Source organism: Podarcis raffonei, chromosome 8 (assembly GCF_027172205.1).
Source record: "Podarcis raffonei isolate rPodRaf1 chromosome 8, rPodRaf1.pri, whole genome shotgun sequence".
Taxonomy (NCBI): Eukaryota; Metazoa; Chordata; class Lepidosauria; order Squamata; family Lacertidae; genus Podarcis; species Podarcis raffonei.
The window spans coordinates 80,553,220-80,581,024 of NC_070609.1; the positions used below are offsets into that span (position 1 = coordinate 80,553,220).

Below are 27,805 nucleotides of genomic sequence, written 5' to 3' on the forward strand. Positions count from 1 at the left end.
GTGTGTGTGTGTGTGTATGTATATATATGTATAAGCATCTTAAAAAGCAGAGACATCACCTTGCCAACAAAGGTCCGTATAGTAAAAGCTATGGTTTTCCCAGTAGTGATGTATGGAAGTGAGAGCTGGACCATAAAGAAGGCTGATCGCCGAAGAATTAATGCTTTTGAATTATGGTGCTGGAGGAGACTCTTGAGAGTCCCGTGGACTGCAAGAAGATCAAACCTCTCCATTCTGAAGGAAATCAGCCCTGAGTGCTCACTGGAAGGACAGATCCTGAAGCTGAGGCTCCAATACTTTGGCCACCACATGAGAAGAGAAGACTCCCTGGAAAAGACCCTGATGTTGGGAAAGATGGAGGGCACAAGGAGAAGGGGACCACAGAGGACGAGATGGTTGGACAGTGTTCTCGAAGCTACCAGCATGAGTTTGACCAAACTGCGGGAGGCAGTGGAAGACAGGAGTGCCTGGCGTGCTCTGGTCCAGGGGGTCACGAAGAGTCGGACACGACTAAACGACTAAACAACAACAACAAAAATATCTCTCACAATTTGTAATCAGAAGGCCAAGATGGGGTATCAGGTGTCAAAGGTCAGGGTAAAGGAGCACACTTTGAATGTCATCATATATCTTCAAAACATGATGAAAGCCGTACAACGAAGGTGCAAGACACTCTTCTGGGGACATCAAATCTGTATTTGCTAGAATATCCCTTGTGGATAGGCCTTGGTTGCCACCTAGTGGTCATTGTATGTAAGCTCAGCCTTTGCTCACTGTAACTGATTTAACTCTCTTGCAGGAAAAAAAGACAACGCAGAGTCTTGCGGCACAATGAAGACTGACAAATTTATTGTTTTTTAGACAGAAATGGCTGAATCGGGACACAGATTAATTAGACGCATGGCACTGCTTGATCCTAACTGTTTGGGTCTAATCATAGCCTGGGGTAGCTTGGTCGGTAGAGCATAAGACTTTATCTTGCGGTTTTGGGTTCGAGTCTCATGTTGGGTGAAAGATTCCTGCATTACATGGCACTGGTCTAAATGGGCCTGGTCTAAATGGGCCTGGTCTATGTTCTTATATACTGTCCATAAATATTCACATCAACAGTGACTTAGGAATCTGCCTAGAACTAACTGGAAGCGAAAATGAATGCTGGACACTAAAGCATAGCAGTTTGAGAAAAGCGTCTCGAGATTTTGGGTGGCATAGGAAAATCTGGTTTCCCAGTGTGTTATGTACTGAGTTGAATAGGATCCAAAATGCAGCAGTCTGATTGGTCCTAGAACAATAGGATCCAGAATGCATCAGTCTGATTGGTCCTAGAATAGGATCCAAAATGCAGCAGTCTGATTGGTTCTAGAACAATAGTATCCAGAATGCAGCAGTCTGATTGGTCCTAGAATAGGATCCAGAATGCAGCAGTCTGATTGGTCCACAGGAGCCACTCAATCCAGCTCCAGGTGGAAGTGAATCCGCAACCTGATTGGCCTACAAGTGAATCCTGGAATTAGCCAATCACGTGGGGTCCCTTGTGTAAATAATGTATATAAAGCAGACATTCTGGGGGAACTTCCATTCCACCTCACCACTATGAGCTGACTAAAGAGCATGAAATCCACTCTCAACTCCGAGTATATTTCACAGTGCACCCTCCCTTTCACAAAATCCCGGGGAGAGGGCCTTCTCGGGCACCATGGGAAAGTCTGTTTTCCCAGTGCACCCTTCCACTCAAACTCCATCCCCAAACCCCCAAAATAAATAAAAATTTATAATAATAATAAAACCAGACAAGAGCTCCAACTGGGTGCAATGGGAAAGCTGATTTTCCCAGGGCATCCACCCCTTCACACAGCACCCACAAACCCTGGTAGCAGATCTGTTTTTTGCAGCGGCATCCTCTCGCAGTCTGGGCGGTGCCGCGGGTGGTTCAGCAAGTCTGGGCCTCTCTCCTCCTCTCTTGAATTCGGGGGTCCAGAAAGGTGGAGGCGACTTGCCCCTGGGCTCTCTTGCAAAGCAGGACAGGTGTGCCCTTGGCTTCCGTTGCCGATGGTCACGTCAAGCGGCTTCGTCCCGTGGGGGCCAAGGGAGCCCCTCTGATCATGGGGTGCTGCCGTGATTCTCTCGTCCGCCAGGGTCTCGGCTGTACATGTGCTTGACTGTTGAGAGAGGAAAACAGCTCAAAAGCGAAAGGTAGAGCAACACAGCTAGACTGGTGACTGGGAGTGGCCGCCGAGACCACATAACACCGGTCCTGAAAGACATACAGTGGTACCTCGGGTTAAGTACTTAATTCGTTCCGGAGGTCCGTACTTAAGCTGAAACTGTTCTTAACCCAAAGCACCACTTTAGCTAATGGGGCCTCCCGCTGCTGCCGTGCTGCCAGAGTTCCTCGGGTTAAGAACTTTGCTTCAGGATGAGAACAGAAATTGTGCAGTGGCGGTGCGGCGGCAGTGGGAGGCTCCATTAGCTAAAGCGATACCTGGGGTTGTGGAGCTCATCTCGCTTTACTGGCCGAGGGAGCTGACGTACAGCTTCCAGGTCATGTGGCCAGAATGACTAAGCCACTTCCGGCGAATCAGAGCAGCGCACGGAAACGCCGTTTACCTTCCCACCAGAGAGGTACCTATTTATCCACTTGCACTTTGATGAGCTTTCGAACTACAAGGGTGGCAGGAGCAGGGACCGAGCAACGGGAGCTCACCCCGTCGCGGGGATTCGAACCTCCGACCTTCTGATTGGCAAGCCCTAGGCTCTGTGGTTTAACCCACAGCGCCACCCGCATGCTTTATGGGGATTAAATCAGGCCTAAATCAATGGATGAAATGATGTCAGCCCACTATTTCAGAGCGGTCAACCCCATACTTTCTGGATGGAGGCGAGGCTGAGTTCCATCTTCTTCTTCTGCGATAACGCCGGATTCCAATGGCACACGAGGCTATCGTTCTGGATGCTGTAATTCTTATTCCCAAGCAGCCAGTAAGTCTTCATTTTCCCTTTTCCCTGCCCAGGATGAGAGAGAAAAGGGGAGATTTTTAAACCCTCAGCCTAGCCAAGGTGCTGTAACCGTGTGTGTGTCTGGGTGGGGGTATTTGGGAATTCTCAGAAGCCAAAGAAATCAGCACTACTGTGAAATCCACGGTTCAAAATCAGCACAACTTCAAATGGTTCGGTCCGCCATCTTGATTCAAAATGGCACCCAGTTGCATCCAGACACAGGCAAAAACCAGCTCCTTGATCTGAGGAACCATAAACCTAAATTTGGTCAAAACCTGTGCAGTTTTGAAAGGGTCCGTCTGCCATCTTGATTCAAAATGGCACCCGGTTGCATCCAGACACAGGCAAAAACCAGCTCCTTGATCTGAGGAACCATAAACCTAAATTTGGTCAAAACCTGTGCAGTTTTGAGGGTCCGTCTGCCATCTTGATTCAAAATGGCACCCAACTGTTTCCAAACATAGATGCAAACATGCTTCTTGGTTTTGTGCAACATTTGGCCAGGATATCTCAAGAGGTGTGCAAACGCACAGCGAATGGAAAAACAACTTTCCAAAACATAAAGTCACTTATTAGGTATTTGGTGTATTTGGTAAATGTAATCAAATTTTTAAAAATAATGATAACAGGAAGTATTTCCATCCTCTTTTTCTTCATATATAAATCCAGAATGGATTGCAGCCAGTGCTGGTTGTAGACCTACTGAAGTTAGTGGATGTGAGTGACTCTATTAATTTCAACAGGTTTGCTCTGTGTTGAACTTAGTCAGAAACAACCCAGAGTGTGATATCTGGCTCAAACTGGTGCGCCCTAGAAATCTCACTTCATTTTTTAAAAATACAAAATAAAGTTGCTAGTCCTCAAGACTAATTTAGGTCCCACTAATTTCAAATTAATACAACTTAGTTGGATACAACGTATAGTTAGTCCTGCTCAGAGCAGACCCATTAATCTCAAGGGATCTCCTCTGATTAAAACTGAGTTGGGCACAACCCCACTGTAATCTCCTTGGGGCAGAGAACTCGCCTTCCTTTCTCCTTTCTCCTGCAAATGCCCCAGGCTGTGCTAAATGAGTGGAGATAATAGTAGCAGTCACCTTCACTTCAATCTCCCCTCTTAGCTCAATGTCATAGGCATCGTCCTTCAGCAGCGCAAGGTATGTGGCTGAACTGATGTGGATCTTCTGAGCTGGGAAATGAGTTATCAGAAGACACATAGTTAAATGAGGAGCTGTCCTTGCGCCACCTACTGGTCAAAAGAGGAAACTGTAGGTCAAACCCCCACAACCCATAATCCTCCTGGTTTGCTTGTTTGTTTGTTTATTGATTGATTGATTGATTTACTACAGTGGTACCTTGGTTCTCAAACTTAATCCGTTCCTGAAGTCCGTTCCAAAACCAAATTGTTCCAAAACCAAGGTGCGCTTTTCCATAGAAAGTAATGCAAAATGGATTCATCCATTCCAGACTTTTAAAAACAACCTTTAAAACAGCCATTTAACATGAAATTCAAAATTGTAAAAAAGAAAACTTAATAAAAAATTATACACCCACACCCACATATATATGATGTCAAGAAATAACTATACAACCTTTAAAAGACATCTGAAGGCAGCCCTGTATAGGGAAGTTTTTAATGTTTAATTACGTTTTTGTATATGCTGGACTATTTATGTATGCGACCATGGCTGCGGCGATGTTATTGGCCCAGAGATGGAAAGAAGATAAAGTCCCGACCAGAGAAGAATGGCAGATCAAGTTGATGGATTATGCCGAAATTGCTAAAATGACTGGATGAATCAGAAATCAGGAAGACCAGTTTTTTAATAAGGAATGGGGGAAATTTATAACCTCCTGACATCCTTAACAAACTACAATTCCTAGAATTTCTTTGAGAGAAGTCATGTGCTTTAAATGCATGGTGTGTAAACAGTCTGAGCGTTCTACTCTATGGGCCCAGTAAAATTAATAAGGCTTGGTTAGTCATGCATGTTAACATCAGTGGGTCTACTCTGAGTAGGAGGAGTAGCAAGGGCTACAACCCAAGTACAGTAGTAACCTCGGGTTACAAACGCTTCAGGTTACAGACTCCACTAATCCAGAAATAGTACCTTGGGTTAAGAACTTTGCTTCAGGATTAGAACAGAAATCATGCAGCGGCGGCACAGCAGCCCCATTAGCTAAAGTCATGCTTCAGATTAAGAACAGTTTCAGGTTAAGAACAGACCTCCAGAACAAATTAAGTTCTTAACCCGAGGTACCACTGTAAAACAATTTGGAATCACAGTTGGAAAGAAGATAAAGTCTCAAAAAGGAACGGGGGAAATTGATAATTTATCTTAAAAACCATTGTAAACAGTTAAAATCGTTAGTAGGATTGAAATATCGCTTGTAGTTTAATGGTGAATTTGGATACAATGGTAAAAGACTTGGATTATTATAATAGATTCAGGAGGAAATGATTAAAAATAGGACCCACAAAGTGGGGGGGAGGGAAGTCCAGGAGGTTCTTTGGCATCTTGTTTCTATGTTGTATGTTTGATATGTGACTGTAAGATTTTAATCTGAAAAATGAAATAAAAAAACAAAAAACCCTGAACAGAATAATGCAAACTGGCTGCAATGGCAAGCTCTCTGGGATCTCGTGGGGCAGAGGGACGTGGAGGGAGGTTGTGGGGGGCACAGCCACTCACGCAAACTGGTGGACTCCATACGAGAGGCCGTGTTCACCGTGTCACCAAAGAGGCAATATCGAGGCATTTTGTGTCCGACGACGCCAGCCACACACGGACCTAGGTGGGAGAAACAGGGAGAGGAAGAGAAGGGTAAATGTCAGGGCAGACAGAGATGATTTTTTGTTCAATAACATAAGAACCACCCGCTGGATCAGGCCAGATCCACTCCAGCATCCTTTTCTTACAGTAGCCAACGACAGTGGTACCTTGGTTCTCAAACTTAATCCGTTCCGGAAGTCCGTTCCAAAACCAAGACGCTCTTTCCCATAGAAAGCAACGCAAAATGGATTAATCCATCCCAGACTTTTAAAAACAACCCCCAAAACAGGCATTTACAGTGGTACCTCGGGTTAAGAACTTAATTCGTTCTGGAGGTCCGTTCTTAACCTGAAATTGTTCTTAACCTGAGGTACCACTTTAGCTAATGGGGCCTCCTGCTGCTCCTGCACAATTTCTGTTCTCATCCTGAGGTAAAGTTCTTAACCCGAGGTACTAACTCTGGGTTAGTGGAGTCTGTAACCTGAAGCGTATGTAACCTGAAGCATCTGTAACCCGAGGTATCACTGTACCATGAAATTTACTATCTAACAAGACCATTGCTCCATAAAATAAAAGCAATAAACAATGTACTGCAGAATCAACCAATACAGTAGTGGAACTGGGTTCCACACAGTCACAAAAACAAAACGGGTGAAAAAACCGCAAAAACAAAAACGAAAAAAAATTGGCAAAAGCAGACCTCAGTGTAACACTCAAAACGGAAGTGTGGCACTCAAATTGGAAGCGTAACACTCAAAACGGAGCATGTTTGGCTTCCGAAAAAAGTTCGCAAACCGGAACACTTACGGGTTTGCAGTGTTTGGCTTCCAAGTTGTTTGAGTACCAAGGCGTTTGAGGACCAAGGTACCACTGTATATGGAAAACCAGAGCACAAGAGCTCTCTCCTTGCCAGTGTAGTGTAGTGGTTAAGAGCGGTGGACTCGTAATCTGGTGAACTGGGTTCGCTTCCCCACTCCTCCACATGCAGCTGCTGGGTGACCTTGGGCTAGTCACACTTCTCTGAAGTCTCTCAGCCCCACTCATCTCACAGAGTGTTTGTTGTGGGGGAGGAAGGGAAAGGAGAATGTTAGCCGCTTTGAGACTCCTTAGGGAAGTGATAAAGCGGGATATCAAATCCAAACTCCTCCTCCTCCTCCTCTTCTGTGGAGGCAGAGCATAGCCATTGTGGCAAGTAGCCATCAATAGCACTCTCCTCCTCCACGAATTTGTCTAATCCTCTCTTAAAGCCACCCCCATTGATGGCCATCCCTGCCTCTTGTGGCAGGGAGTTCCATAGCTTAACTTTGTGCTGCGAGGACTGAAATTCAGGAGATTTCTGTCGTGAATGTCCCAGCATTCAGCTTCATTGGATGTCCTCAGATTCCAGAGGGAGAAAAAAATTGTTCCCTGCTGTGCTAAACTTCTACGCGTCACCTATTACTTGCTTTTTCTCTCAACGGGAAAGTCCCAAATGATGCAAACTTTCCCTATAGGCAGAGTCGCTCCATTCCCTTTATCATTGCAGTCACTGATTTAGTTAAATAATGTGCACTGCTTGATTGTAGAACGACAACAACAACCCGACACAAATCAGTTTACAAAAAGAATAAAAATGAAACTATTGAGTTTTTAAAAATCAGTTAAATGCCTTTAAAAAATGATTAAAATTGACAGAAAGGTGAATACCCATGTGGCTGCCTCTTCTCCATCTCTGCCAACCTGTCTCACCTGTGTGAATCCCGGCCCGTAGCTGCAGTTTGCCGCTGGGCATGTGGGGTATCACGACTTGCCGGACGGCGGCCACCAAGTCCAGAGCCATCTTGGCGATCTCATCGGCATGCTTTGTGCCGTTCCTCTCTGGCAAGCCGCTCACGACCATGTAGGCGTCCCCGATGGTCTCCACCTGGTGGGGAAGAGGGACCCAAAAATTGTGGAATTGGAAGAGACCTTGAGGGTCATTTAATCAAGATCTGAGCGAAAATATAAAACATGCTTTTGGTGGCTTGGTCACCAGGCAAATTACTACTACAACTGCTACTACTACTACTACTACTACTACGGGGCGCAGATGGCGCTGTGGGTTAAACCACAAAGCCTAGGGATTGCTGATCAGAAGGTCGGCGGTTCAAATCCCCACGACGGGGTGAGCTCTCGTTGCTCGGTCCCTGCTCCTGCCAACCTAGCAGTTTGAAAGCACGTCAAAGTGCAAGTAGATAAATAGGTGGGAAGGTAAACGGCGTTTCCGTGTGCTGCTCTGGTTCGCCAGAAGCAGCTTAGTCATGCTGGCCACATGACCCAGAAGCTGTACACTGGCTCCCTTGGCCAATAAAGTGAGATGAGCACCGCAACCCCAGAGTCGTCCGCGACTGGACCTAATGGGCCCCTTTACCTTTACCTTTACTACTACTATAAATTTATTTTTACCTGCCTTTTACCCTAAGGGTAATTAAGACACAATATTAAAAGCAGTTTGAAATGACTTATAATCTCAAAAATAGGCATCCCAAGTGTCAAAAGAGGTGCATCTCCAGCAAATCTTTATATATATATATATATACATATGGTTGTCAATCACATATCCAACATACAACATAAATACAAGATTCCAAAGAACCTCCTGGACTTCCCTCTTCCCCTTTGTGGGTCCTATTGTTAATCATTTCCTCCTGCATCTTTTTCTATAATCCAAACCTTTTGGATTATGTCCAAAATTCACCATTAAACTACAAGTGTTATTCCAATTCTACTAACTGTTTTTGCTGTTTACAATGGTTTTTAAGATAAATCATAAATTTCCCCCATTCCTTATTAAAATTTTGAACTTCTTGATTTCTGATTCTTCCGGTCATTTCAGCCATTTCAGCATAATCCATCAACTTGATCCATCAAGTTGATCTCCAGAAAACCTTATGTTGGTTGTTATTATTATTCACAACGGCCCTGCCAGGTAGGCCCCTGGAGGGAAAGCGCTCTGGCCACTCCATCGTTTTTGGGTTGCCCTCCTCTTTTCCTGCCTCATAAGTCTTCCCTGACCACGGCGCTGCTTTAACAAAGCCGGAAGCCACTGACCTTGTAAACGTCGTAGGATTCGATCCGGGTATCGAAGCAGACGTAGAGGTTGTTGAGCATCTCAACCACCTGTAACGGGGTGCAGGAGGCAGCAATGCTGGTGAAGCCCACGACATCCGAGAAGAAGATGGTCACCTGTTGTGGGGAGATGGATTGGGCTGTATTATCATACCTCATCATCATAAGGAGAAAATCCAAAACTATGGCTATGAAGCAATGGGAGTTCTTAAATGATTCTTTACAAAACCAGGGCTCGACTAAAAATCTGGTTGTGTTTAGAATAATCTTGTGCGTAATATAAAAAATACAAAGTGAGACGTTAAGGAAATCCAAAGGGAAAATATGAAGAACAGAGGATCTGACAAACGGATTAAAAATGCGTGAGGCAAACGGTGGAAGTCTTTTTTTTTTTTTAAAAAAAACACTTTTTAAGGTAGATACGGACAAGATGAAATTATAAAATTGAATATAAATATAGATGGAATACTTATCTACTTTTAAAAATTTTCACCTATGATCCTTTTCTTTTACTTCTTTATTTTTTCTTTGTTCTTTTTTCTGATATCTTATCTTTCATTTCACTCCTTTATTGTGAATAGCATTTTATAGAGGTATAAATAACTGTAAATATGAAAAGAGACAAAGTATTCTCTAATTTTTTTCCTTGGTTATATGTATTTTCTTTTTCTTTTGTATTTTCTTTTGTTGTAAATATGTGTGTTTTCTAATTTGTACTTAATAAAAATGTAATTAAAAAGTTTTTAAACCTCTCCAACAAAGGGGGCTGCCTCCTGGGTTACAGGTAGAGCTGGCTCCAGGTTAGGGGGGGCTCCATAAGGTGAGCATTTTCCTACTGTAGGGGTCCCCCAGGCCTTCTTGGAAGTAGAGGGGAGGCAGTGGTAATAGTGCAGACTCACCAAGTTGTGGAATGCAATCCACTGGGAGCAGTCAAATACAACATTCCTTGTTTTCCTAGAGTGGACATGCAAGGGGATGTTGGTCCAGCCAGTCAAAACTTCCTGTACCTCCTGGGCTGGAGCATCCTCCCTTGCATGTGACTGGAGGTGGGCGTGACCTTACCTGTCCAGGTAATAAAAGGACGAGTCACGCAGCACCCCTTCCCTCTTTTTGACTTCCTTCGTCGTTTGACCAGCTTCTTAGCTAGGACTGCTCTGCTAGCTCTCAGCTAGCAGAAGCACTGGGATTATCCCCCCATATGGGGTAGATCCACATGTACATATTTGTAACTAAGTCTGCCTTCAGGAATACAACTGTGAACTGATGTGAGTAAACTTCTTTTATTGACTCTGAATAAGATTGTTGTGTCTTTATTCTTTTAAGAGGGATTAAAGGGAATTTACCAGGAATATACAATTCAATCTGAAGACAGACTGAATTGTATAATAGTGAGAGGCTTACACAAGCCTGCAGCCAGCTATCTGCTATGCATGTCACAAAGGGGAATGTAACTCTGCTACATAAAGAAACTTGCTAGTGCAAGTTAGGAAGGATATTAATAAACGATATATCCTCTCCTGCCACCCTGAACATTCCCACACAAGTGTCCCTATTTTCCAGGGACAGTCCCGGATTTACAGAAGCCGTCCCAGGTTCTGATTTGATCCCGGAATGTCCCACTTTTCCTTAGGACATCTCTATTTTCATCGGAGAAAAGTTGAAGGGTATGATCAGATGTCCTTATTTTCATCAGAGAAATATTGGAGGGTATGGAATTATATGACCCCCCTGCCACCTGAAGCCAGTTGTTTAATTGTTTAATGTTTTATTGCATTTTTATATATGTTGCAAGTCACCCAAGAGTGGCTGGGGCAACCCAGTCAGATGAGCAGGGTACTGTATAAGTCAGGCATAGGCAAACTCAGCCCCCCAGATTTTTTAGGACTACAGCTCCCATGATCTCTAGCTAACATGACCCATGGTCAGCGATGATGGAAACTGTAGTCTCAAAACATCTGGAGGGCCGAGTTTGCCTATGCCTGGTATAACTAAATAATAATAATAATAATAATAATAATAATAATAATAATAATAATAGAATAAGACGTCCCTATTTTCATCGGAGAAATGTTGGAAGTTCCCCCTGGAGCTGCTGTTTCAATTTCCCATTTTAGCATCTTGGGAAATCAAAATGGCTGCTCCCAGACCTTCGCTAGCGGGACTGCTCTTTAAATTTCCCCACAATCCATCGAAGCATGGCCACCATCATGAGCATTGTGGGAAATAAAAATGGCTGCTCCAGACGTTGTGGTGGCTCTTAGCAGGCTGCTCTTCTTCCGGGCCAAACCATCACAGGACAAGTGTTTAAGCAGCTATCACATCTACATGATAGATAGCCATGTGCTTATGTGTTTATTACATTTTTGTCCCACCTTTTTCTCCACGGGAGCGCCAGGTGGCTCACTCATTTAACCCTCACAACAACCTTGTGAGGTAGGTCAGGCTGAGAGGCAATGACTGGCCCAGTGAGCTTCACAGCCTAGTGGAGATTCGAACCCAGGTCTCCCAGGTCCGAGTCCAGCACTCTAACCACTACACTACTCCAGGTTTGGGAAAACGGCTCCACAGGAGGGTTTGAGGAAAGATGTCTTTCCCGTGATTATGAAGTGATGCTTAAAGCCCTCTTTGATATTCTGTCCTAAAGGCTGCCCGGATCCTCGCTTAATTCTTCGTTTCCCCCCTCTGAATTCCCTATAGCTGCCGCAATTATCTCCAGATGTCTTTCTGCAATTCTCTCCTCCAAGGCTTCGTCTTTGATGCCGAGGGTTCTGATCCGGCTGTTTGTAATTGCTCAATTACGGGATTGTTTAGGAAATTACACCTCTCGTTGAAATGCAAATGTAATTCTTTGTCAGGGTGGGGTGCGGTCAAGAGGGTCCCCCTGCATGACGATCCCTGAGCACCCAGAGATGAGAGAGGAGACGGTGAAAATGAGGTCATTTATTTCCCTGCGAGGTACCATTTCCTGGCAAACCTTTGGGGAGCAGAAGGCATTTCAAAATGGTTGCCGACATGTGACCACCCAAGAGGTGCGAGGGAACTATGAGGAGCAGTAGCTCTTCATAGAATTGCAGAGTTCAACTAGTCCAACACCCTGCAACAGCACTGGACCCCAGGACTCTCCTTTCGATTCTTATCCCTAAGGCATAAAGACAACAGCCGATAAAATATTTTGTTATTGAGAATTTTGGACTGTCTCGCTAGAGTGGTGCATGCTCTAGTTATCTCTTGCTCAGACTATTGCAATGTGTTCTATGAGGGGCTACCTTTGAAGGTGACCCGGAAACTACAACAAATCCAGAATGCAGCAGCTAGACTGGTGACTGGGAGCGGCCGCCGAGACCACATAACACCAGTCCTGAAAGAACTACATTGGCTCCCAGTACGTTTCCGAGCACAATTCAGTGTTGGTGCTGACCTTTAAAGCCCTAAATGGCCTCGGCCCAGTATACCTGTAGAAGTGTCTCCACCTCTATCATCCAGCCCGGACACTGAGGTCCAGCGCCAAGGGCTTTCTGGCGGTTCCCTCCCTGCGAGAAGCAAGGCTACAGGGAACCAGGCAGAGGGCCTTCTCGGTAATGGCACCCGCCCTGTGGAACGCCCTCCCACCAGATGTCAAAGTGAAAAACAACTAGCAGACTTTTAGAAGACATCTGAAGGCAGCCCTGTTTAGGGAAGCTTTTAATGTTTAACAGACTATTGTATTTTAATATTTTATTGGAAGCTGCTCAGGGTGGCTGGGGAACCCCAGCCAGATGGGCAGGGTATAAACAATAATTTTTATTATTATATTATTATTATTATCTGAACGAAAAACTGTTCATTTGGCATTTGGGGAAAGGGGTCTGTTGGGAAGCTGAAAGCCTCAAGCCTCTTGGCGTGTTATCTGTTTTCATTTATTCGATTTATTTGCAAAATTTCCTACCCTGTCGACATATACCACCACTCTCCTCTGGGCCATGCTTTCAGAATAAAAATCTGCTCATGCTCAGAAATACATCAGAAAACACAACTAGGGTTGTCCTCAGTATCACTTGATGTGCTTGCTCTCATTTTGAAAAGGTATCTATCCATTAAAAAATATTTTGGTACTACACTACACTGAAATGTTGAAATGTTTCTTTGATTGTCCTTGAATCTTCCCGCCACGCTTGCCATCCTTTCATGCTACATCGCTAGGACCTTGGAGAGACAAGCGTTCGAATCCCCCCACTTGGAGCTCATTGTAGGGCCTCGGGGCCAGTCATTGCCTCTTGGCCTAACCTACCTCACAGGGTTGTTTTGAGGATTGACTGAGGAGGGAGATCACTGGGTACAACGCCTTGAGTTCCTTGGAGAAAAAAGTGGGATTTAAAGGTTAATAATAATAATTTTTAAAATGTAACACGGTGGCGAACATTTGAAGGCTGAAAGATGCTGTTTCTAGCAACCCTGAGCTCACTGGCAGAGAAAATGTGGCTGGTTTCTCACTGTTTTGTAGGATGTTTTCGATGGAGGTGGTTTGCTGCACTGGGACCCTTTGGGAGGAAAGGTGGGATACAAATTTTATTATTTATTTATTCTCTGCACTGACTGCCCTTGAGCGACATCCCTGAATCGAAGAGACCAGGCTAGCGGTGTGCAAGGTGTGCAAGTCACGTGTGACGGCATTTTTACCTGGTCGTAATTTTCCGCCTCCACATGCTTGCGTTTCCTTAGCTGCTTGGCGACGGATTTGGGCAACATCTGGTGCAGGAGATCCTCGGCCAAGCTCCGCTCACGCTTCAAATCCTCCGTCCGTTCCTTGAGACTCCTGGCGTAATTCCGGATCCAATCTGTCATCTCCTTGAACGACACCAGGACGATGGGGTAGATGAGGCTGGCGACCGCCAGCAGGCAGATCTTGAGGCTCACCAGGGAGAGGATATCTCTGGATTTCTTGCTGAGCCTCTGCCGGCTCTTCTCCCACAAGCAGGCCTGCAAGGAATCCAAGTCCTTCACCAAATGCTCGTCCGGTGGCAATGGCGAGGATGGTGGGGAGAAAACTGGGATGCCCCCATATTGGGTGGAAGAGATGGAGAGGTTTGGGTTCTCCGCCCAACACCCTCGAACGCTTTCAGATGCGATGACGGCGTAGGTCAGAACGGCAGACATTTGGTACCACAGGCCTTGGGCGTCCACAGAAGATGATGGAGGCATCTCTTGGGGCTTCAGGAAGCCTCCTTTGGTTCTGAGGATGGCTTTGAGGGACGCCACGTCAACCCAATCTGGGTTTGACTTTATCGCTTCAAGGTCTTCCTCAGGACTCCCAAACACCTCGAGGATTTCGGAAACAATCCTGGACCACGCGAGACCCATCACTGCCGCTTGGGTGCCGTTCAGCTTCTCCCTGATCTCACTGGCGAAAGTTTGGCACCCAAAGTCTTCCTTGCATGGCACCTGCACCACATGCTCCTTCCCTCCGGATCCCTCGCAGGAAACTGCAAATTTCCCCAACGCGCGATCCAGGAAGAACGTGTTCAGTGCTTTGCCCTCGCCATCTTCCTGGCTACGAATCTCCTCTCTGAAGAGGCTGGCGAGATGGAGGACCCAGACGGTCTGGCAGGAGGGGATGCTGGCGAGGGCCGCCTTGGCGTTCCTCCACGATTCCAGAGTTTTGCTTAAATCCAGAGAGATGCTCCCCATCAGGGTGGCCACGGAGACCAGGCAGGCAACCAGGATTCGCCTCACTGTCTTGCTGGTGCTACAGGGACAGAAGCTGAGGAAAGGAAAGGAGAAACTGGTTAATTTTGTCCCCTTCACAAGCGGAAAGATATGCAGACTCATAGAATTGTAGAGTTGGAAAGCAACCGAAGGATCATCTGGTCCAACCCCTGCAATGCAGGAATCACAGCTGAGTCAATATCAATCTCAGTTTTTCTCCCTTTCTCGTTTTCCCATTCATAAGTTCATTTCTCCACATTTTCACGGCACGTCAGGTTTTCCCAGCTGGATAAACGGGACATAAAGTAATTAAAAACAGTTTAAAGCAAGAAGACAACAAATAAATTTAAAACAAGGCTAAAACCCTAAAAACTGGTGGCAGTTTTAGTCTTCCTTTAGGAGCTTTTGTTGTCTCAAGTGTTACTAATGGTTTTAAATTACCTTATGTGTAAATCGCCTTGAGAAGGCAGTTAATAAATCAATGGTGTGTATCTGTATCTAATCTATATCTGTATCTGGGGTATTTTTTTTAAAAAAAGACCTGGTGAAAAATCAGCAGCCTTTTTGATGGGTTATTCTTATCTTTTTGGATGATGAATTATTCTTAATGCCAATAGGAATTGGTGGTGTTTGTTTTTTCCTCTTCCTTATCCCTTTCCCCCTCTGCTATATTTGTAATAAAACACACACATAAGAGCACCTCTGTGCAAATAAATAAAAAGAGGGAAAATAGAACACCACTTTTTTTCCAGAGCAGCTATAGTGAAAATGATGCAACTGGACAACAGAGCATTTAATGGTGAGTTAATAGGAGAAAAAATTATTCTGAAAGATTGCTTCATGAATTTGCTGTGGAGCTTAGGATTTTTTTGATGAACCCATAGGGCAAGATGGGGCTGTGGCGATGATCTAGAAATGTGATGATTTAACTTCCTCCTCTGCAATAATAAGTATCAGCATAAAATTTATTGGTTTCCTACTAAGCCTTCCAGTTTGAAACGAGTCTAGCAAACTAGAAAAGTCTAGCAAACATTTATCTCACACAAATTGGTTTAGATATCAGCTGTTTTATTGATGCAAACTGGGGGGGGGGATCCAAAATGGATCGCAAGATGTTTTAGACAAAAATATGAACATTTGAGGGAACAAATGGTTTGCATTTGTGAATAATTTCATTCCTTTCTTAGCTTTGCTTCTGAGCTATTCAATTTTCTGTTTCTAACAATACAAGTTTTTACGTTTCAAGTTAACCGTGCAATTTTTAAAACAAAAACACCTAGCAATCTCAATGTTTTTAAAAAACAGTTTCTAGGTCACTAGCCCTTTCATTTTCTCCTACTGCACCTTTTATATTTAAATCTACGATTCAGTAAAATAATTATACATTGTGGATAGCACAGAACAAATTCGTGTAAATGAAAAACTTAATTGTAATCAATTTCTTTTCTCTGTCCATCTTTGATAATTCTTATCTCCAATCAGTTTGCTTGGCTTGAATTATCCAGCTTTTCACTCAAGAGATGAAATTTAATTTTCTCAATGGGTTTAACAGTTTGGGGGATTGTGCAGAGGGGATCAGCTGAATAAGGTTAGCATTCTGGTGGTAAATTTCGGTTCCTTGGTTAGTTTATGGCTCATCTGAATAATATTTTTTAAAGCTTTTTATATTCAGAATCTGGTCCATCAATTTGACCAAATCTCAGTCTGTTTCCTTAGCCAGTTTCAAAGTTGTTTGATTGCTGTTTTATGCTGTTTAGATCAATTTCTGCTGCCTTGTTTTTCCTGTATATGAAAAGGCATATTAAATACACAAACACACACAACCATTCTTTTCTGATAGCTCCCAGCTTCCTAGGTCTCCTGGATCTCTCCCCTCCCTGAAACTTCCCACTTCCCCCCCTTTCCAGTAAAAATTCAGCACAACTTTTCTCCTGGTTTTTGTCTCCTTTACAGCACCTACCTGCAGGTTGCACAGCTGTTCCACGAGTTCCCTTGCCCCCAAACTTGCTCTTCCTTGCTGTTGTCTTGCTTGAGGTTGGATTTCCCCTTGAGTGAAGTTGAGGAGGTAAAAAAACACTGGCTGCCCAGTCCAGACATGGAACCCTTCCCAGACTTGGGGACTGGTAAACAGAGATTATGGGAATTGGCCAGAGATGATACCTTGTTCAAAAGCTCCTTTGATTCCCAGTGCCTGGAAGCAGCAGTTATCCCCCTCTGGAGGCTTGGTAGGGTACCAGTCGCTCTCCCCTCTCTGTGGGTAAAGGGCGGTGCTGATGCTGGAAGAGGAACTGAGATGTCTGTTTGTGGCAAAAGATGGAGAGGACCCACAGAAACATTCCAGGTCCACAAGCCGTGTTGGCTAACTCCCTACACTGATCATGCAAATGGTTGGAGCAGAATTATCTAGCAGGTGTAACTGGGGAAAAGGCAAGTGGTTAGACTTAAATATGTTTGGGATACAAACTCTCCCTAATGAAAATTCATTTGCAAAGTTTTTAAACGTGCGCTCGCATGGAAAATTTATTTGCTCATTTATTCCAGCTATTACTTTCAAAACGTAACGCCAGCATAAAGTGAAAAACGCTCTCTTTATTCATTCTGTGTTGCAAGCTATAGTGCAGATGGGAGAAGCAGTTTGCTCCTGTGTGGTGCACCCTGGCTCTCAGAAGGTACAGATCCAGACCCCAGCTTAAAAAAGGCTCCCCGCCCCTGCTGGAACTGAAGGCGAGGACTGTGTCGCAAATAACATCAGTTTTCAAAAAAGAAAAGGCACTAGCTGGTTAATGCTCACTAGGATGAAGCCCCACTGCAGGCACTAGAACAGGCAAAGGCAACCTCGGCCCTCCAGATGTTTTGGAACTACAATTCCCATCATCCCTGACCACTAGTCCTGTTAGCTAGGGATCATGGGAGTTGTAGTCCCAAAACATCTGGCGGGCCGAGGTGGCCTATGCCTGCACTAGAATTTAATTTTGGGTCAAAATGCCTATATAGGATTGGGGTTCACACACATGGTATAGAACTCCGGCACAAATGGCGTATATAGTGAAAGGGTTTAGTCCCAAATGCTGGCATTGTGGTCAGGAGAAAGGACTATATTCACACATGTGGTGGGAATGTAATCTGGTTAAGGAATATTGGCAAAAGATTATAAAGGTAATTTCTGGACTATTTCAAATAAACATAGAAGTTAATAGGGATTTGTTATTTTCGGGAATACTGGGAAATAACAAAGTAAAGAGTAATAAGCAAGAGTTGTACAAGATTATGATTCTAGCTGGAATGGCAGTTATTGCTTTGGGATGGAAAGAAAAGGCCAAATGGAATATGGAAAAATGGAATGATCATGTTTTTGAATACGTACCATCAGAAATATTCGCACAGATAGTGGCAGAGGATAGATGGGAAAACAAATGCCAAAGAATCACAAATAAATGGGCTTTTTACAGGGACTGGATAGAAAGAGAGGAAGCCAACCCTAACATACAAGCTCGAATGTACAGACTGTCTACATGGATAAAGATATGAAGAAGGAAGGCCTGACCGGGGGGAGAGGGTGGAGTGGGGAGGGAGGGGAAAGGGGGGGGGAGGAGTAAACCGGATGGTATTTTGAATTGATTTTGTTATGTAAGCCTTTTTCTCAGAAACCATATATATTAATGTTATGTAGTTAGGCACTGTAGTATGAATGAATTTTGTTCTGTATTCTTTGTTTAATAGTATATATATAATAATGTTATGTTACTAAGCAAATTTAATAAAATGCGGGGGGGGGGAGGATTGGGGTTCACAGGTCTTCCTCCCCACGTCAGTTGAGTCTCCGAAGCAGGGGTGGCCAGTCAGTTGGTGGCAAATGGGGCATTGCCTCACCAACCGTAGTCTGCTGTCAGCCAGCCCCCACCTGCCTGCCTGCCAACAAGCCCTGTGGAGTGGCCCTGCCTGCCAGCGTAGTCTCAGTGTTGCCCTTGTAGAATTCACCAGGCAGGAGGAGGAGGATGGGAGTGAAACTAGAATTAGTTTCCCATTTCATATCAGGTGATGAAACAGGATGGCACTGACTTGCCCGTCCCTCAAAAATGCCATCTAAGAAGAGGAAAGGAATTCCTGCAGCAGGGCACTTTCCCTCCCCTTCCCTTCTTGAATGTATACTCTGTAAAATGGAAGACCCTGCAGTATGAGGAGACCAGTCTTATAGCACACAGTCAACCCAAGTGGAGGTGACAATCTTCTTGTCATTGCCCCAGTCCCATCCTTGAAACTACAGTCTGTAAAGAGGAAAGAAGGAGGCTGTTAAGTTGTGGGCGAACATATCAGACGGCACAGCGATTCTTCCAAAGCAGCTATTTATTTGTAAGCTGGAACAGAACTGAACTGAGGAGCTCAGTCAGCCTGCTTATATAGAGCTCCACTAGAATGCAACAGTAACCATTTTCTGTAACTAGCCAATCACTGAACGTCACTTTCGATCCTTCATTTGCATAACTATCTACAGTATTCCCCTGCTGACCCAGGGTGAGAACTTCAGTACACAACAGAGACACTCTAAGCAGAACAGGAGGAGAGAACTGCCTTCTACGGAGCTCATTCACAGGGTCATCTTAAGCATATGGTTGCCCAGAGTTGTCGACCTTTTTTTAGGGGTGGGGGACCCCAAAGCTGTTGGCTTTTTAAAGGAAATAATTGTGTACCTTTAGAACGGTTGTGGACACAGGGGCGTACAAAGGGGGGTGCGGGTTTTGTGCTGGAGGGGACAAAATGTCGGGCAGCATGCACTGTCACCAAGCTGTCCGCCTGCTGCCCCCCCCCCCGCATGGAGGTTAACTGTTTCGGCTGCAGCACCCGGAGTGCAATGTAACGTTGTGGGCACTGTGCGACGCATCCTGATCCGTGCGCCAAGCTGCGGGTTCCTTTGCTGGCGTTTCTGCTGTCAGCGCATGCTCCCAGCACCGTCCAACATGGTCTGCCAGTGCAGAACGATGGGGAATGCAAGCAGCATCGGAGGCAACATCTCCAGACAGGATCCGTGTACTCCTATTCATCGGGTTTTGTTGCTGCCTTTGGTGCTGTCGGTGCACGACAGATCCCACCACAACATTACATGGCGCTCTGGGCATAGCGCCAAAACAGTTAGCTGCCATGCAGCTGGGGCAAGAGCCAACAGCTGGGCGGAGCCGAGCCTGTTGAAGCGCCGTGGGCTCTTCTGCTGCTGCGGCTTGGCGCGAGTTCAGAAGCGAGTGTGGGAGTCCGGGGAAGAGCCGCCTGCAGCAGCAGAGCCGGTGGTACTTCGATGGGCTCTGCTCCACTCGACTGTCGGCGGCTCTTGCCCAAACTCCAATGCTCAGCCCCGGACTCTCGGCCTCGTGTCCCTGGGAGCCCGGCGCCCTGGTGCCATGCACCCCTAGTGCCAACGGTTAAGATGGCCCTGCTCCTGTATAGGATATACCGGGCCTGGATTCTTACAAGAGACGAGGCCATGGACCGGGCACAGTCCACCACAGCTCGCCTCTCCAAGTGGCTCCCTAAAGTGAAAGTGGTAAGATCACTTGCCAACTACTTGATAGACCTGACGGAGCCCAATTTGAGAAGAGCGTTTACCATGGCCCGTTTCCATTCTATACCCACGGCCTTCTTGCAGGGGATTTACTTTAAGACCCCCATTACTCAGCGTCTATGTCCATGCACAATGAATGAAGTAGAGGACTTCATACACTTCTTTTTCTACTGCCCTATTTATGAGCTAATAAGAACTAAGCTCCTCCTCTTGATCCCGCCCACCATCACATCTTTACATTATTGTTTTAGGGTAATTTAAATGTCACAATGCCAGTAATATCATTTGAATTTTGTTAGGTTGCTTCTCTCTAGCATTTTTTTGTCTTATCCTGCTATGGCTGTATGCTAATGCAATAAAGGTTTGATGATGGTATAGGATATAGCCAGTGCCAGATTTATGTATAGGCTAAGTAGGCTGAATCCTAGGGCCTCTAAATCTAGGGGGCCTGGCCAGCCTGCCCACTCCCCAGCAAAGCTCCCCTCTCCCAAAATTGCAAACCCAATACTTCATGCGAGGGCAGGGCAACTTGGGCCTCTAAATCTAGGGGGCCTCGCAGCCTGCCATCTCCCCAGTGCCCAGTGAGGCCCAATTTGAAGAAGTGAAAAAATGTGACTTTCGGCAATTCACTCAAAAATGGTGCTCAACGGTTGCAAATGCTCCCCTGAAAGGTTTGGCGGTCAAAACAGAAGGCTTCTTATCACAGGAGAAGAAATCATACCTCGACAACTTAACTTGCGGAAGAAGATTTTTTTGAAAAAATCCCTAAGCCCCGGGGTCACAATTTCAGAAAAAATGTGACTTTCGGCAATTCACTCAAAAATGGTGCTCAACGGTTGCAAATGCTCCCCTGAAAGGTTTGGCGTTCGATACAGAAGGCTTTTTATCACAGGAGAAGAAATCATACCTCGACAACTTAACTTGCGGAAGAAGATTTTTTTGAAAAAATCCCTAAGCCCCGGGGTCACAATTTCAGAAAAAAACTGACTTTCAGCAATTCACTCAAAAATGGTGCCCAACGGTTGCAAATGCTTCCCTGAAAGGTTTGGCGGTCGAAACAGAAGCCTTTTTATCACAGGACAAGAAATCAGCCCTCGACAACTTAAGCGGCGGAAATAGATATTTTTGAAAAAATCCCTAAGCCCCGGGGTCACAATTTCAGAAAAAATCTGACTTTCGGCAATTCACTCAAATATGGTGCCCAACGGTTGCAAATGCTCCCCTGAAAGGTTTGGAGGTCGGAACAGAAGGCTTTTTATCACAGGACAAGAAATCAGCCTTCGACAACTTAAGTGGCGGAAATAGATATTTTTGAAAAAATCCCTAAGCCGCAGGGTCACTGTTGAATAGTGGGTAGACATGGCAGACGACACAGCGATTTCTCCAAAGCAGCTCTTTATTTTGTAAGCTGGAACAGAAAACTGAACAGCAAACAGCTCAGCCGGCCTGCTTTTATAGGCAGCCAGCTGTCAACATTGTAGCAACAACAACCCAGGGTTTCCCGCCTAAAATAACTGACATGGACCTGAGTGAAAACTATCTACAGTATCCCCCTGCTGGCCCAGGGTGAGAACTTCAGTATATAACACCCCTCCCCACCGAGATAAGGTGTTAGTTACAATCGTAATGGTTTCCTTATATACAGCACTACACGTAATGGTTCAATTAGGCACAAAAGCATATCGGTTACATTTCCCATACTTAGACCAACAGTGATACATGTCCAACAACATAGTCCTTTAAATAAGTTGGGCGCTTGGAAACTCTGCCAGACCTCCGGGGACTGGTAGCCAAGTCCGGGGGGCCACACAATTCTTGCTGAGGCTGTGGTGCGACCCTAGGTGGCGTTGAAACCAGATCCCCTGGATCCGCTGCTGTGGGTGGAGCCTCCGCAAGTGGAGTGGTCTGAGTCTGTGGTAAGTCTGGCAGACCCTCTGAAGCGGCTTGGTTCGGCTCCATGCTGGCAGTTTGCGAGGGAGGTGTAGGTGGAGCCTCGCCATCTGTAAGTGTCTCTTCTGGAGCCACAAGCGCAGTTGGGGGCACCACGGTAGTGTCCAAGTCCCCAACCCTGCACCTAAGCTGGTCTATGTGCCGGCGCCACAAGCGTCCGTCTTCGAGTGCCACCTGGTACGAGCGAGGTCCAGTGACTCCCACTACTGTGGCTGGCACCCAAGGAATGTCCCCCACATAGTTCTGGGCAAAGACCTGGTTTCCTGGAACAAATGACCGTGGCGCGTTGGCACAGCCTGGGGGTTCGGCCACGGCAAAGTCCGGGTGCAGCCGGTCAAGCGGTGACCTGAGGCGGCGGCCCATAAGCAGTTCAGCAGGACTCCGCCCCGTGGCTGCATGAGGGGTGATGTGTTGCACGAACAAGTATTCGGTGACCCGCTCGTGCCAGTCTCCCCGGTCCAGGTGCGCCAGTGCCTCTTTTGCCGAGCGCACCATTCTCTCCGCTTGCCTGTTGCTGGATGGATGAAAGGGTGCCGTTAGGGCATGGCGGATGCCCAGTCCCAAAAGATACCGCTCAAAAGTGCCTGACGTGAACTGCGGTCCGTTGTCGGAGACAAGGACATCAGGACACCCATGCGTCGCAAACAGGCCTCGCAGCACCCGGATGACGGCCTTGGTAGTGGTGGAGGGCATCAGGGCCACCTCCATCCATTTGGAATAGGCGTCCACCACTACCATAAAGGTCCGGCCGTGAAAGGGGCCAGCCAGATCGATGTGCACTCTCGACCAGGGTGTCTTTGGTGGCGTCTCCCAGGTGTGTCCCTTAGCTGCCGGTGGTGCAGGCCTCGATTCTTGGCATGCTTGACAGGCGGACACCCAGGCAGTGATGGCATCGTCCATGTTAGGCCACCAGACGTAACACCGAGCCAACGCCTTCATTTTGACAATTCCCGGGTGGCCAACGTGCAGAGCCTCCAGGACGCGTTGACGGAGTCTTTGGGGAATCACGACACGGTCTCCCCACAGCAGACAGCCGCGATGAGCCGAGAGTTCATGTTGTCTGGTTGCAAAGGGCTGGAACTCCAATGCAAAAGGCCCTTGTGGCCACCCCCTCCACACCCAGTTGAGCACACGGCTGATGGTGCGATCCTGGGCAGATGCGGAGGCCACAGTGGCAGCCGATACAGGCGCTGCCGGAAGATCCTCAATCAGGAGGAGCGATGAAGCTGGAGCCGGGTCTTCCACAAACGCTGGAAGAGGGCAACGGCTGAGGGAGTCGGCATGGCCCATTGATTTCCCCGGGCGATGGATGAGCCGGTAGTGGTAGGCAGCCAGGAAAACAGTCCATCACAGCATGCGCGGTGAGAGGGCCGGTGGAGTTGGACGATCACCGGCGAGGAGGCCCAGGAGCGGCTTGTGGTCAGTGATGAGGTCAAAAGTCCTGCCATAGAGGTATTCATGGAACCTCTTCACTCCAGCCACAAGTGCCAGTGCCTCCTTGTCAAGCTGGCTGTAATTCCGTTCCGTTGGAGATAGTGTCCTGGAAAAGTAGGCGAGCGATGCTTCTCTTCCGTCTGGAAAACGGTGACTAAGGACAATGCCGATGCCAAAAGGTGAGGCGTCACAGGCAAGGACCAGCAGCCTGGCTTCACTGTACTGTACCAGCACACTGTCTGATGAAAGGAGAGCCTTGACCGTGTTGAAGGCCGCCGTCTCCCGATGACCCCAGGACCAAGGCGTCTTTGTGCTGAGGAGTCGGTGAAGAGGCTCAGCCACCGTGGCTTTGTGGGGCAGGAACATGTTATAAAAGTTCAGCAGCCCCAGGAACGCCTGCAACTCCGTCTTGTTCTTTGGGATGGGGGCCTGCTGGATAGCACGGATCTTGGATGTGGTCGGGTGAAGGCCGGAGGCATCGATAAGATAGCCCAGGAACTCTACCTGTGGAACGGCGATCTGGCACTTCTCCCTCTTTACTTTGAGCCCGGCCTCTTGGAACCTGGTCAGCACGGCACGGAGGCGCTCGAACAGCTGCTGGTGTGAGTCTGCGGACACCAAGACGTCATCAAAATATGGTACCACGCCCGGAAGCCCTTGCAGGAGACGCTCCATAAGGCTTTGGAAGATGCCAGGAGCCACACTCACCCCGAACTGCAACCGGCGGCAACGGAATGCCCCTCGGTGGGTGACGATCGTCTGGGCTTCAGCAGTGGCATCATCGACGGGCAGTTGTTGATAGCCTTGGGCAAGGTCCAGCTTAGCGAAGACCTTACCCTCACCCAGGGAATGCAGCAGGTGTTGGACAACAGGAACCGGATAAGCGTGCTGCTGAAGTGCCTTGTTGATCGTGCACTTGTAGTCAGCGCAGATTCTCACTGACCCATCTGGCTTGACAGGCGTGACGATGGGGGTTTCCCACTTGGCGTGGTCAACCGGCTCCAAAACTCCTTGGGCGATCAGCTTGTCCAGTTGTTCATCCACCTTAGACTTGAGAGCAAAGGGAACCCGGCGTGGCTTGACTTGTGGAACAAGGCTAAAGGAGATGGGCGTACCTGTATATTGCCCCAAAGTGCCATCAAAAACCTCGGCAAAGTCTTTGACCAGACCCTCAGTCTCTGCGTTAGAGATGCAGTTGATGCCGGTGACTTCCAGGCTGAGGGCATCAAACCAGTCTAGCCCTAGGAGGCTTGGCTGCTGACCTTCGACCACCACCAGTCGGAGCAGGCCCGAAAAATCCTTGAAGGCAATCCGGAACCGGCCAACGCCTACCACGGGAATGTCGTTTCCCTGGTAGTCTCTCAGGTGTACGCGGTGAGAGTCGAGTTGCCTTTTGGACACTCTGGGTACCAGTCTTTTGATGGTGCTCCAAGACACGATGGACAGGGCAGACCCGGTGTCAATCTCCATGTCACATGGAGCTCCCTCAATGAGCACTGTGACGTTCAGCTTGCGTCGCGTAGGCGAGTCGGTTTGGCCAATCGTGGTTCCAGACGGGCAGCGGCAGTTGGTGAGAGCAAAACAGCTTTCCTTGGCAGACTGAAGTGAAGACTTGGACTTGCGAGTCGGTGAAGGGGGGGTGTCAGACGGAGCCGATCGGCAGACCTTAGCGATGTGGCCCCTTCTGGAACACTTCCTACAGATGGCGTCTCTGAATCGACACTTGGCATGGGAATGGTTGCCTCCGCAGCCGGCACATTCCGGTTGGCCCTTGGACTTCTGTTGGAACTTCCTGCGCTCCCGCTTTGTCTGGTGCACGTCATCGTCTTCACTGGAGGATGCCTCATCACTCCTGGCCTCTTCATGATGCACTGGAACTGGCTTCCTAGCAAGACATGGGGTGCTGGACTTGCGGATCTCCTGGGCGGAGCGTTCAGCAGCTTCTGAGGCCACAGCCTCCTCAATGGCTTTCTGTAGCGTGAGGTCTGGCTTGGCGAGGAGACGCCGTTGCAGATGGATGTCCCGGACCCCGCAGACGATTCGATCCATCAGGGCATCGTCTAAGTCACGGAACTCACAGTGCATTGAAGCCTGTTTGAGGGCGGTGATGTAGTTGCTGATTGACTCCCCCTCTGCCTGGTTCCGGTGGTAAAACGCATGGCGGACAGCAATCTTGGACGGCTTTGGTGCGTAGTGGTTGCGGAGCTTCTCTTGGATCGTGTCCCATGGTGTTGCCTGGACTGCTTCAGGCGCAACCAATGCTCGGGCCGTCTCAAACACCTCAGGCCCACAGAGGCTGAGGAATAGGCCCCGCTTCCGATCCTTTGATACTGCTGTCAGCTCGTTGGCTTGGAGGTAGCAGTCAAACCGAGCGAGGTAGGAGTCCCATGATTCAGAGGCTGGCGCAAACAGTAGTAGAGGCACAAGTGAAGCCATGATTCCGATGCCGGAGAGAAGGGTGATGGATGGAACACAGTGCTCTCGCCAGAACGGTCAGCTCTGAATTGGTTCTGTCCAGTGATTTCGCACAGTGATTTCGCTCTGTGATTCAGTTCAGTTCAGAGGATGGCCACATCTGGCTGTGCTCTGATGTCCATCCATCCCATCCTCGTCACCAGTGTTGAATAGTGGGTAGACATGGCAGACGATACAGCGATTTCTCCAAAGCAGCTCTTTATTTTGTAAGCTGGAACAGAAAACTGAACAGCAAACAGCTCAGCCGGCCTGCTTTTATAGGCAGCCAGCTATCAACATTGTAGCAACAACAACCCAGGGTTTCCCGCCTAAAAAAACTGACGTGGACCTGAGTGAAAACTATCTAGAGTATCCCCCTGCTGGCCCAGGGTGGGAACTTCAGTACATAACAGTCACAATTTCAGAAAAAATCTGACTTTCGGCAATTCACTCAAAAATGGTTCGAAACGGTTGCAAATGCTCCCCTGAAAGGTTTGGCAGTCGAAACAGAAGGCTTTTTATCACAGGACAAGAAATCAGCCCTCAACAACTTAACCCGCGGAAATGGATATTTTTGAAAAAATCCCTAAGCCACGGGGTCAGAATTTCAGAAAAAATCTGACTTTCGGCAATTCACTCAAAAATAGTGCCCAATGGTTGCAAATGCTCCCCTGAAAGGTTTGGCGGTCGAAACAGAAGGCTTTTTATCACAGGACAAGAAATCAGACCTCAACAACTTAACCCGCGGAAGAAGATTTTTTTGAAAAAATGCCTAAGCCCCGGGGTCACAATTTCAGAAAAAATGTGACTTTCGGCAATTCAGTAACAAATGGTGCCCAACAGTTGCAAATGCTCCCCTGAAAGGTTTGGCGGTCGAAACAGAAGGCTGTTTATCACAGGAGAAGAAATCAGACCTCTACAACTTAAGCGGCGGAAATAGATTTTTTGAAAAAATCCCTAAGCCCCGGTGTCACAATTTCAGAAAAAATGTGACTTTCGGCAAGTCACTCAAAAATGGTGCCCAACGGTTGCAAACGCTCCCCTGAAAGGTTTGGCGGTCGAAACAGAAGGCTTTTTATCACAGGACAAGAAATCAGACCTCAACAACTTAACAGGCGGAAGATTTTTTTGAAAAAATACCAAAGCCCCGGGGTCACAATTTCATCAAAAATCTGACTTTCAGCAATACACTCAAAAATGGTTCCAAACGGTTGCAAATGCTAGCCTGAAAGGTTTGGCGGTCGAAATAGAAGTCTTTTTATCACAGGACAAGAAATTAGACCTCGACAACTTAACCGGCGGAAGAAGATTTTTTTGAAAATATCCCTGAGCCCCGGTGTCACAATTTCTGAAAAAATCTGACTTTCGGCAATTCACTCAAAAATGGTGCCCAACGGTTGCAAATGCTCCCCTGACAGGTTTGGCGGTCGAAATAGAAGTCTTTTTATCACAGGACAAGAAATTAGACCTCGACAACTTAACCGGCGGAAGAAGATTTTTTTGAAAAAATCCCTAAGCCCCGGTGTCACAATTTCATCAAAAATCTGACTTTCAGCAATTCACTAAAAAATGGTGCCCAACGGTTGCAAATGCTCCCCTGAAAGGTTTGGCGGTCGAAACAGAAGGCTTTTTATGAAAGGAGAAGAAATCAGCCCTCGACAACTTAACCGGCAGAAGTAGATATTTTTGAAAAAATCCCTCGGGGTCACAATTTCAGAAAAAAACTGACTTTTGGCAATTTGCGGAAATAAATCCTGCGTCCAGTCAGGCTTCCCTGCGTGGCTCTGCTTGGGAGCTGACCTGGCAGGAGAGCAGAGTAGCAGCGGTCCTGCGTCCGTGTGAGATGAGGGATAAATCAAGTCCAGAGACAGTTCGGT

The 27,805-nt window shown here is 47.0% G+C and overlaps 1 protein-coding gene across 1 annotated transcript; it reads right to left on the reverse strand.

Moving 5' to 3' along the window:
• Positions 1-1,810: 1,810 nt before the first annotated feature.
• Positions 1,811-17,404, reverse strand: LOC128419877 (speract receptor-like). The gene is made up of 8 exons (XM_053401090.1): positions 16,500-17,404; positions 13,514-14,594; positions 8,840-8,974; positions 7,499-7,673; positions 5,690-5,788; positions 4,094-4,185; positions 2,866-3,003; positions 1,811-2,159 (listed from the first exon to the last, which is right to left on the reverse strand). Exons 1-8 carry the CDS (start codon positions 16,634-16,636, stop codon positions 1,848-1,850), a joined length of 2,169 nt encoding a protein of 722 aa, XP_053257065.1. The 5' UTR covers positions 16,637-17,404; the 3' UTR covers positions 1,811-1,847.
• Between the last annotated feature and the right edge of the window lie 10,401 nt (positions 17,405-27,805).

Bases quoted from the DNA above. Each gene is read 5' to 3' on its own strand.
- LOC128419877 (XM_053401090.1), bottom strand. From the start codon at position 16,636: ATGTCTGGACTGGGCAGCCAGTGTTTTTTTACCTCCTCAACTTCACTC. The intron at 4,186-5,689 runs GTGAGTGGCTGT...CTCATTTCCCAG, and splicing joins TATGGAGTCCACCAGTTTGC to CTCAGAAGATCCACATCAGT. The intron at 2,160-2,865 runs GTATGGGGTTGA...CTCTCTCAACAG, and splicing joins GCCTCGCCTCCATCCAGAAA to TCAAGCACATGTACAGCCGA.